The sequence below is a fragment of the Mesitornis unicolor genome, unplaced genomic scaffold (genome assembly GCF_000695765.1).
Source record: "Mesitornis unicolor isolate BGI_N332 unplaced genomic scaffold, ASM69576v1 scaffold26969, whole genome shotgun sequence".
Lineage (NCBI taxonomy): Eukaryota > Metazoa > Chordata > Aves > Mesitornithiformes > Mesitornithidae > Mesitornis > Mesitornis unicolor.
In genome coordinates this window covers 1-10993 of record NW_010206951.1, presented here as the reverse complement: position 1 = coordinate 10993, position 10993 = coordinate 1, and the positions used below count along the sequence as shown (strand labels likewise).

The window sequence follows — 10993 nt, the reverse complement described above, 5'->3', positions numbered from 1 at the left end:
CAGATGTGAGTCACCGCTGCGGCTGGCGGAGGAAGGATTAAGTAGGTCAGGCTGTCAGCGGGCAGATCCCTCGCTGTTGCCGTTGCTGTGCTCCCTCCATCCTGGCAGTTACCGCCTGTGTGGAGCCGATGGAGCCAGAGCAAACGCCTGCCATGGGAGGGCTGGGGGGCACGGTGCTGGGTCAGGAGTGCTGGCATGGCCAAAAACCCTCCTGGAAGCACGTGGGGTTTGTGTAGCGTGATCCCTGTGATGGGGCATAGGATCTGATGGGGCAGCAATTTGGCTCTGCAGTTTCCCCGGGAATGTGGAGCAGCACTGGATGCAGGCTGGGATGCTGCCTCGGTGCTCGGCAGAGGCAAACTGCAGGGGCTTGAAGCAACGTTAGGTTTGTTTAATTGCACAGTTGCAGTTCGAGGACACTTTTCCCCTCGTGTTACCTCCCATCCTGTTTTCGTGGGAGTCATGGCAGCAGCAATATCTCCCAGGGAGCGAAGAGGCCGGTGCCTTGGGCACTCGCTGTGCTGGCCGCTTGAGGCTGTTACTAAGGGTAGGATTAATCCAAACTAATTTATACAGTAGCTTCCTAATTTAAGTGAGTCATCAGCTGTTGTCATAGGTAAGGAGGAAGGCATCAGGGAGGATGCTCCTTCCCGCCCTGCACTGCATGGTCGGCGTACCCCTGCCTCTGCCCAAGGCAAGGCAAACCCAGAAGCTTCCAGGAAGCCTTGCACGACAGAGGTGCTGGGTAGGTGAATATACCTACAAAAAGAAAAGCAACTCCTTAAGAAAGCCATCCTGATTATGGGATGCACTGGAGATGCCTCTCTTGTCTCATTCATTGGTGGTCAGGGCTGTGACCTGCACTCAGCAGTGACACCAGCATGTATAAAGTCCCTGTTGACACTGGCTGTGCTGCTCCATCTCCAGATGGGATGGATTTTTTTTGTTCAAGTGGCCACCTCAGCACAGGTTTCTCCTGTTGCTCCAGCTTTCAACATCCCAACCTGCGTTGCCTCCCCATGTGTAGCTCAGACCCTGTTCCAGCATCCTCAGCCCCTTGGGCTCTCCCTGCCTTTAGCACTATTGCTGCCCATCTCCATGAGAACAGTTTTCCCCCTGAGCTGCTGGTGAGTTTCTGTAGAGAATTATTTTTATTTAAGCCACATTTTGTGAAATTTCTCTCTGTGGCATTTTTCCTTGGCTTTAGACCTCAGTCTTTCTGTGCTCAAGACTCTTGTGATCAAGTCCTGGGACTGTCAAACACAATGTAGATTTGTGAAGGCATGTTGGTATCGTCCCAGAATTGTTACTTCTTGGCCAGGAGAATGAGGGAGGAGGAGAGGCAGGAGAGAAGAGAATTGTAGTTGAAAGATGTCATCTCGTATTGGCTTGGAATTGCCACAAATGATAACGTAACATTTACTAGGTATAAACTAGTGTTTAAAGTATCAGACGTCTCCTAAGAGAGCCCCTCTAAACAAGAGCAATCGGTAGAGGAAGACAGTTTAATTTATCCCCACAGACTTGTTTTATCCCTAGGAGTTCTTATTTCCAGTTTTCTTATTGTGTTCTTATTCTTTATTCAGTTACTCCAAGTTTCTATTACAGAAATTCACATAGCTGTCAAATAGGAGGCTTTTTTCAGTCTGGGGTATTTTTTCCATTTTCTCTGCAATATTAAATGTTGGGGTTGTTACTGTGCTCCATAACCAAAGTAGACTCCCCAGACGTCTCGAGACCCTCCTGTTTGGTCAGTGTCATTTGCTTTTTGATTGAGTCCTGATCAAACCATGGGAGTTACGGCCCTTGTGGTGCTCCTGATGGAGAGCAGAGCTCTGTAGACCTGGGGATGAGAGCTCAATGAGAAATGAGCCTGAGACCTGAGGGTATTCATGGATTTTGTTAAGCAGTGGCTGGGTATTTTATTAGAAAAGACATTTGGTGCTCCTGAAGGCTTACAACAGTCTCATTTTTTATTATTAGCTAAATAATGGTGTTATTAGAAGATGGCATCTTCCCTGGTTGTGTCACATAGCCCGTGATGTGCTGGTCCTAGCCGAGCGTGTCGGGAAGGCTCCTGAAAGTCTGCTGGCCCTTCCCATGCCTGCCCTTATCTGTCTCAGGCAATGCATTAATCAAAGCAAACAGAAGGTGCTCATTCATCTGAAGGTCCCCAATAATCCCAGCAGCTTTTCACCGACTGGGTGGGTCGGTGCTGTGCTGAGTGACTGCTGCTATCACTGCCAGCACCAGCCCAGGTCTGCTCTGCTGCCCCACAAACCGCTGGGTGGGACAGGAGCAGATTTGCCAGGCTGGGAAAAGGACCCAGGAGGACAGAAGCTCCTTCAGCTCCTCATAACACCTTTGGTTCACCCAGTATTTTGGCTGGGGTTAGCACACAGCTGTGGAGCTCAGTGTTTTGCAGCTTCATGTCTTTGCACTCACATCTGCCTCTGACCGTGGGTGGGAGCTGAACTGGGCCCTGCATCAACCAGTGCCGGGATTCCTTCATCCTTGGGGCAAACCACAGGGTCCATGTTTCACTGTGTGCTTCCACGTGGGAGCCTTCATTTTTTGTTTCCAGAGCATTTAATCTCCCAGCAGATGTGAACAAGAAGACTTGGTTAAAAGGACACTGTCAGCTGGTTCTCTTCTGCTTTACCACCCTTTGCAATAGAGGAGAATTCATGAACTGTGGTTCTCCAAACCCTCTGCTCGATCTGTGAGCAAACACTGATGGCAGTAACAGAGAAACTGCGCAGATGTTGCTGTTACAACTCTGTATAGCACTGAAAATGGTTTTGTATCAGATTCTGCTGGACTGGTGGGAGCACTGGAAGAGCCCAAATGGTGCTGGTCTCATGGGGCCTTCAATGGCAGCTCCAGGGGAGATGCACAGCAAAAGTCTGGAGGAACCAGATTGATAGCACCGTGATGATGATCACCTCTCGGACCATTACTCCTTGACAGTGTCCCTTTAAGTATTATAAGAGAAACTGCTCATTTCTAAGATTGCTTAGCTTATTTTTTTTTTTTGGTAAATGCAGTAAAGTGTGTAGTCATGATTGAAAAGACAAGAGTTAAAATGCTAATCCAACCTCCCTTGTTTTAAACAGGAACAGAAATTCTTGGCAAATCAGTTCGTATTATATTCTCTACGTTAGGAGTTTGCATATTTTTTGCAATTGGCTACATGTTGCTGCCACTGTTTGCTTACTTCATCAGAGACTGGCGGATGCTGCTGCTGGCGCTCACTGTCCCGGGGCTGTTCTGCATCCCGCTCTGGTGGTGAGTGCCCCCGCGCCGCGGCCCCGCTCCCCCTTCCCCTCCTGCCCCGTGCTCTCCTGCGCTGGGTAACGGCAGGGTGTCGGGGGTCCCCTTTCTCCTCTTTCTTGGTTTTTTTGTTGTTTTTTTTCCCTATATGCCATATGAGGAGGTTTTGTCTTGTTTCAGAATTCGGCTTTGGTTTTGATTTTATCAATTTGGGGTTTTTTTGCCAGTTTCAAGTCAAATCAACTACCTGCAGAGCCTTGCTGGTGCTGGCTCTGTGCTTGAAGCCACTTTTTCACTGGCTTTGCAGAGCAGTTTTTTCCAGAGTTCAATATTTGACTCCTAACTCCGAATGCTGTTAACCACCCCTAGGCTTTACCCCATAGCACCGCTGGGTGATTTGTTCTAACTCTGCTTCATTCCTCTTTTCTTTAAGCCATTTTTAAAATACAGATTCACAGCGAAAGGCTGAGCCCAGGCGCTGTGCACGCAGCAGCTGGCAGTTCGTTGCCATCGATGCCGTTAAGCAGTTGATTGCACCCAATGCCGTTAAGCAGAGGCGTTTCCTGGCTGAGCTCACCGGGCCAGCCCCGTCTCATGGGCTCTGTGTGCCAGGAGCCATGCATCCTCCCAGGCTTTGCTTTGGGTGCTGGAGCAGGACTTTGATTTGTGAGCTCCTTCAGCCCACGGTAACTCAGTCTGGCTATGCCAAAAGTTGGCTTTTCCTTTCCCTGCTCCTCCCAGCCATCCCACGCTAAATCCATGTTTTCTTTTATATTTGCATTGTACTCACCCACCCCTGCTCTAACGCACTGGTGGACGTGTCGGTGCACCCTCACCTGCCCATGGGTGTTCTGCCCTGGGAGACTGAAAAAACAATTTAGGCAAACTCCCTGGGCTGAAGCACTGAAGAAGAGCGGATACCCTTGTTTTGTTGCTGCCTTGGTCATCCATTGATTTCTGAAGAGAGAAGTGTTTAGAAGATAGGAAGGGAAAGGCAAGGTATCGTTCATACTCTTAAAATAAGGATAATTTACAACAAAAAGAGTTCCTTCCTTTCACATTAGTCTTATCTGAGGAACTCCTTTTTTCCTATTACCTTGAAAGAGTTGTACCTGTAAGTCAGAGATCAACGTCTTTAGAACAGTTAAGTGATTTAGACCCACTCCTCTCTAGTCTAAAAGACCTCCTGCAGATCTCACTCCTGTCACAAGTCTCTGCTGATGGTTTTGGTTTGGGGTTGGTTGTTTCGTTAATCTCAGTCTTCAAACCAAACCTTTAAAATGTTTTTCAGCTCCACCTCTGCTATGATCTGATTTTAAAGATAGTCTGATTCTTTGTAAGGGTCAATTTGCTTATTTAATTTTCAGACTCCTTCAACACAGAGGCATTTCCCTCTGCACCAAGCAGCTGCTCTGTGGGGAGGTTGGTTTTGGGTGGAAGCCTCTCAGATGTCTGCTATAGAAGTGGCACTGTGAGGCACGTGAAATTTGTCCCCAGGGCATGGCTTCAGAGTCCTGCTTTGCAAGGTATTTGGTGGGAATTTCCGTGCTTTTCAAGAGCATATATTGTAAAGCATGCCAAACATTTCCATGGATGCCACTTGCAGTCTGGGACTGAAGTGGTGGTAGATGGAGGTCAAGGTGCACTGGCAAAGCTCTGCTGAGGCACGTTGGTATCTGGGGATCTGGACCCACTGCTTCCACGGGTGATGTGACTTGCGCATCCCACCTCTCCCTGCCGTAGCTGCTCTTTTACTCATTCCTCTCCCAAATTCTCCAGAAGGTTCCCAGCATTGTCTCTGCAGTCTTGTGTTCCTCAGCTTGCCCACAGAGAAGAGCAGTGGAGGCAGCTCACCTCACAGAAAGCCGCATTAGTGGTTGAATGATCCAATAGAAATCATCTGATGCTCGAAACCGTTGGCATGGCTTTGGGTCAGTCCTTTAGGGAGTTCACCAGAAAAGGAGCCTGACCTGCTTTTGTCCAAGGAGAGGAAAAAGTGCTGCTGGCTGAAGGGAGGAAGGTAGCATCTGTTGAGATCAAAGGATTTAGTTAAGGAAAGGTGAGATCTTCTGTCCTGTGTTTGGTGTTAATTCACTCAACACGTGCCTGGCTTTGACTAGAAAATGTTGTCAGCTCTGCAAGGGGACCCTGCCACCATCCTCTGCCTGGGAGAGCCTGCCTCAGGGTTGTGGTAAACTGTGCGGTTTATGTGCGAGATTCCTATGACACAGAGCCTTAAATATCCCCTGGGCATATTTAAAGCATTCCCACATTGTGTGCAGCTTCCTAAGAATATTTTCGCTCAACACTGGTTATCAACCCCCATCTTTGCTGTCTGTGTGGTGACCTCTATTTCTTTTTTCTGGTTGACATAAATTATTCCTTAAAATCAACCACCCAGCACAGGGACCTCAGCGTGCATCTACTTCAGCACGAGAATAAACACGTCCCATATATTTGAATTCTCCCACTGATCCCAGTGGGACAAATCCATGAATTGCATTGCCCACGAGCTTCTGTGCTGACTGTCTTCTGCTGCAAGCGACCCGTGAGATGAGAGCCCAACTTGTAAAAACCATACATGTGTTTTTAATAACTTTTTACTTTTGTGAAAACATTGGGTCACTGATTCTGCAACTTCTCGCAGGATCATTCCTGAATCCCCTCGGTGGCTGATCTCCCAGGGAAGATATAAGGAGGCAGAAGTTATTATCCGAAAGGCTGCAAAAATAAATGGCGTTCCAGCCCCAGCCGTGATTTTCGACACTGTGGAGGTACGTTTCATAAATCCTGCAGAGAAATGGTTTGCACCAGCAGCTTTTAGAGGCTGGCAGTGACTGTTGGCGTGAGGTAAGTGCTGGGTTAGCGAGTTCAAAATAAGAAGCCAGAGGGGTTGTTTTTAAATTTGTTTGGTTTTTACAGTAAAATTCTCTTCCTCAGCAGTGGTTGGTTGTGGTTTTCAGAGCAAGGGTGACCCAGATTGCTTCATCCTTTGGGCATGGAGAAGACCCGAGGAAGATGTTTGTTCCCATTTCAGCTCGGTGCAGTATTAGTAGTTTGCAATTTAACAGCATCCCTTCATGGGGGGCTGCGCAGGGGACCCTAAATTGGCACCCATGTGTGCAGGGGCTGTGTGGAGCCCCGAGGGACCCCTCAGGTGGCACAAAGCTGCCAAAGCATCTGAGTGCTACAAGGGCACTTGAAAACCATGACGGTTACAAAGGCAGTTGTCATCATTTAGGCAGTTGTTGTCACCGATGACTCCTCTCCACTTGGGAAAGGGAATTGGGAAAAGGAAAGGAGACTCGTGGGTTGAAATAGAAACAGAAATAATAAAATATTAATAATAATAAACTAATATTAATAATATGAAGTACAAAAAGTGCTACTCAGCCAATACAGTGGTCACAACGGGCCAAGGAGTAGGCCTCGGGAGCAGAACAACAAGTGGACCCTCCAGGGATGGCAACCATTGAGGAAAAAGAGTATCCCCAGCAAGCTCCCCAATTTAAAATGAGTGTGATGTTCATGGCATGGAATAATTCTGTTGGCCAGCTTGGTCAGCTCTCCTGAAAGCCCCTGGCTTTTGCTCCCCCCAGCTTCTGCACCTGGCCAATCTCAGAACTGCTGAAGACCTTGGTCACCACGTACCAGTGCCGGTCGAAACCTGACACAAACTGTCTTACCAGCTTTGTTCCCACAAAATCAAGTATTGTAGTCTTTGCAGAAATGCAGCTTTCCTGAAGAGAAAACTGATTCTGTGAGTCTATCCTGGTGAAACCGCGTCAGTAGTGAAGAACATTAAGCTTTTCTTCAAGCCTGTTTTTTCTCTTGTATTTCATATTTAATGGTTAACAGGAGAAAGCCTAGCACAAACCTAGTCCCTGAGCAAGCTGGGGAGCAGCATGGCCACAGCGGGACAGCTGGTTCTTGTGCCCATCGCCAGTTCTCATGGCTTTTCCCTGGAGCTGAAGAGGCTCAGATGTTTTCCTCGTGCAAAGAAGCCAGCGATGCTCCCAGCCTTGCGTTGCAAACGACCGTGTGTCTGTACGTCAGATCTCACTTTGTTGTGTTATGCTGCCACCTGTGTTTTATGCCTCCTGATGGCTCCAGATAGAGCAGAAAGCAAAGCACCGCGTGCTCCTTTGCAGTATCTGCAGGGGACAGATGCTGCGTGCTGCACCTCCCGTGGGCAGGATCCATCTCGTGAATGTCACGCTTCAATTTTGGCTGAGCTGCTGAAGATCTTTCCAAGAGTATGTCCTAGTGTGCGTTCAAGTGCATGTTCCAGCTATGGGAAGCTCATCCCACAGAAACCATAGAAAAACACTTTCCTTGCTTCACAGCCAGAGTTCAGATGTCTTTCATACTGGACGTGACTTTTCCAGTCTCCAGCACGTGAGTTTGCTTTTCACCACTCCTGTGTATTTTTGAGACCAAGCAGCAGCTCAGCTGCCCTTTACTTCATGGGAACCTTGAGTGCCAGAGCATCTGTCCACAAAGCCTGAGGATGATATTTGCACATGAAGTCCTCCATTGGAAGTATTTTTCAGACGTTGCTAGAGAGACATTCCTTGGAAACCATCCTCTCTTGCTAGGAGAGGAAATCTGCATAGCCCCACAGGGAGAACCAGGGTTGTTTGCACTGTGGGCTTGTGGGGAGACCTGGCCACCAGCACTGGCTGTGCCCCAGCGAGCACTCTCCATGGAGGCAAAAAGACACCCTAATGTCACCCAGAAGATTCCTGCTTCAAGCCTCAAACTGGACCCTCAATCTGATCTGGGGTGGTGGATGCTTCCGGGATGTGCCCTGGCCACTGCGCCAAGCTCTGGCATCCGTCCTCCTCCTCCCTGGCAGAAAAACTGTGTGATTGTCTGCATTCATTTCACATCGTTTGTGAAGGTTGAACTGAACAGAGTTGAACAGAGAGTGCACGGAAAAATGCCCTTGGTAGTGAGGTTACTCCTGGAAGTAAAGTAAAAGAGCCTTAAGGAAACGTTAATGCGTCTTTCTTGTCAGCTGATGCTCCTGTTTAATTAATCAGTGTCACCTGGAAACGACCACGAGCACAGCTGGGTGCAGAGACAAGCTCTACCTAAGGACCGCCCTCCCTGGTGCAGAAGTGGCCCTTGGGCTGACTGGTTACCCCCGCTAGTTGTAACTTCCTAACTGCCCAAACCTGTGGGTGTGCAGAGGTTGTTTTGCTCTTAGGTGTGTGGGAATTTTTTTGGTTTTGTTTCCTTTTTTCCTTCAGATGCAGGATTCGAAGCCTCAGCGGCAGCAGAAGGCTATCCTTCTGGACCTATTTCGAACCCGAAACATTGCAACTATTACTATTATGTCATTACTTTTGTGGTAAGGAAATGTGTATTCCTAAAGTACCCAGGCGATAGAACCATTTCTTATTTCAGGGCACATGGCACAGGTTTAGATAACAAGTCTCTGCCTCGGAGCCCATCTACATGCGGTCCTTGGCCAGTACATGGCCCTAAGTGTCCTTGCACCGCACTGCAATTAATACATAAGAGTATGGAGACAGTAGCTTCAACTCAGATGTAAAATAGGTAGGAAACCATGTGTAACAACTTGTGTATTTTAAATTCTGTTGCTTTTTTTTTTTAATAATAAAAAGAAACTCCTACCTCTCTAATCTCTGTTTGAAGAGAAATGTCCTTGAAGCAGAGGCAGCAACTCAGAAACATAACAAGAACCAGACCCATGGCCAGCAGTTTTGTTCTGTTTCTGTGCCCATCTCTGTGAGATTCTGGTCCCTGCCTGGGCAGCCACGAGGAATGAGGACCCAATAATACCAGATAGACAAACCAGGACCCTTTTCTGTACTTATTTTCCCCCGGCAGAAAGGAACTGGCTAGCACCCTTGGCATGCCATAATAAGGCACTCTTGAGATTTGAAACCCGACCATCCAGCTCGTTTGAGAAGATTAAATAAGATGTAATGGAACTGCTGAGGGTGGGAGATGCTGTCACTGGAGTTGGCTACAAGTGGGAAGTAGTTGGCATGGGAAGCTCTCAAGAGTTACTTCATTGTGCCGTTAACGAGTCCATTGCAGTGAAAAGCCTTTGTGAACGACTTCCACAGAGCCTTTTACTTGGTAGTGTGTGTGCAGGAAGGACAGAGAAATGAGAGGTCTCTTCAAGCTGCTGTGGATATGATCACTGGAAGGGGTGACAGAATTAGAAAGATGGGGTTGGCACTGAGATTTTTGTTAAAGCCACGATGCCTGTGGCCACGCGTTGCGACATCCTATTTTTGTAACAACATCTGAGGCAACACTGGAGGCGTTCAGAGATGGCTGTTTCTGGAATCATTTGGTTTTATTGCTTTTCCCAGGTTTTTCACGTCAGTTGGTTACTTTGGCCTGTCCCTCAGCACTCCAAACTGGCATGGAAATGCCTACATCAACTGTTTCCTCTCAGCTGTTATTGAAGTTCCAGCTTACGTGATTGCCTGGCTGCTTCTCCGCTCCCTCCCTCGGCGCTACTCCTTATCTGGCACCTTTTTTTTAGGGGGAGGTGTTGTCCTCTTCATTCAGCTGGTTCCTGCAGGTACAAAATGTAATACGTGACTCGAATATATAAAATCTTAGCAATATTTTACAGCACTATCTAATAGTTCTGTAAAGTTACGGGAAACCACAATCAAATTTAGAATTTGAGACTTTATGCTGACCACTTGTAGCCCTGCTTTTTTTTATATGTATATGCTGAGTCATGCGCAGCTCTCATTTATTGTGTCAAATTACTGAGCTTTTTATAGTCCAGGGAAACCGGCTTGTAAGACGAGAGCCAAAAGTGAGCTGTGATTTATCTGCTTGTGTGTAGATGCTAAAAAACCCCCCTGCAAGTCTACCAGATTTCACGGTGTGTAAATCTCCACGGGATTTTGAGAAAAAGGGGTGGATTTAAGCTTGTGCTTTGTTGCTGTGTAATCCAGAGTTTTGTTCCATTTCACGAATGCTGTTTTACTGGGAGAGAACCAAAATGTGAAAAGTACAAAATAACCTGAGCATCTACGTTATGCTCAGTGGGAAGTTTGGAGCCAAGTCATCTAGGGATGGGGCTAATACATCGTATAATTAAAAAAACCCAAAACCCAAACCCTCAACCGCTAGGGAAAAAACAGCAATATGATCTTTGGGATGCAGAAGAAGTACAAGTAACAAGCACTGGGTGTCGTTTATCCACCTTGATGTTATTTTCTTCTCCTCCAGATTTTAATGTCCTGTCCATTGGCCTGGTGATGCTTGGAAAATTTGGCATCACAGCTGCGTTTTCAATGCTTTACGTCTACAACGTGGAGCTGTACCCCACGCTAGTCCGAAACATGGCAGTCGGAGCTACTTCCACGGCTTCCAGGCTGGGCAGCATCATCGCTCCTTACTTTGTTTACCTGGGTAAGATACTTTGCATTTCTTGCCTCGCACTACACAACTGCCCAGAGAAGTTATCAGAGCTTTTGCAGTGCAGCCTCAGCTTTTAGTCCCTTTGTTTGTTATCTCTGAAGTCCCTTCTCTCACCTTGGGTCTGAGGTCACTGTCAAACACTGTAGAAATGAAGTGGAGCTCCTTGGGTTTCACTTCTTTCCTTTATTGAGGCGAGGGAGTGTTCATGCAGCACCTGAGTAGACACTAATTACCATCACATTCTGAGTGCTGCACAAATATAAGTGATTAATGACCTATTAGAGAGCAGCGTAGG

General features: G+C 47.4%; 1 protein-coding gene across 1 annotated transcript in view; it reads left to right on the top strand.

Annotated features, from left to right (window-relative positions):
- The window catches only part of LOC104546556 (solute carrier family 22 member 4-like), a gene marked incomplete at both ends in the record, with an annotated part of 12881 nt that extends 2192 nt beyond the window's left edge, over positions 1-10689 (top strand). Inside the window, 5 exons of the mRNA XM_010191972.1 lie at positions 3117-3288; positions 5921-6047; positions 8529-8629; positions 9627-9841; positions 10507-10689. Coding sequence (XP_010190274.1) covers positions 3117-3288; positions 5921-6047; positions 8529-8629; positions 9627-9841; positions 10507-10689 — 798 coding nt within the window. The remainder of the gene's footprint in view (positions 1-3116; positions 3289-5920; positions 6048-8528; positions 8630-9626; positions 9842-10506) is intronic.
- Positions 10690-10993: the final 304 nt, after the last annotated feature.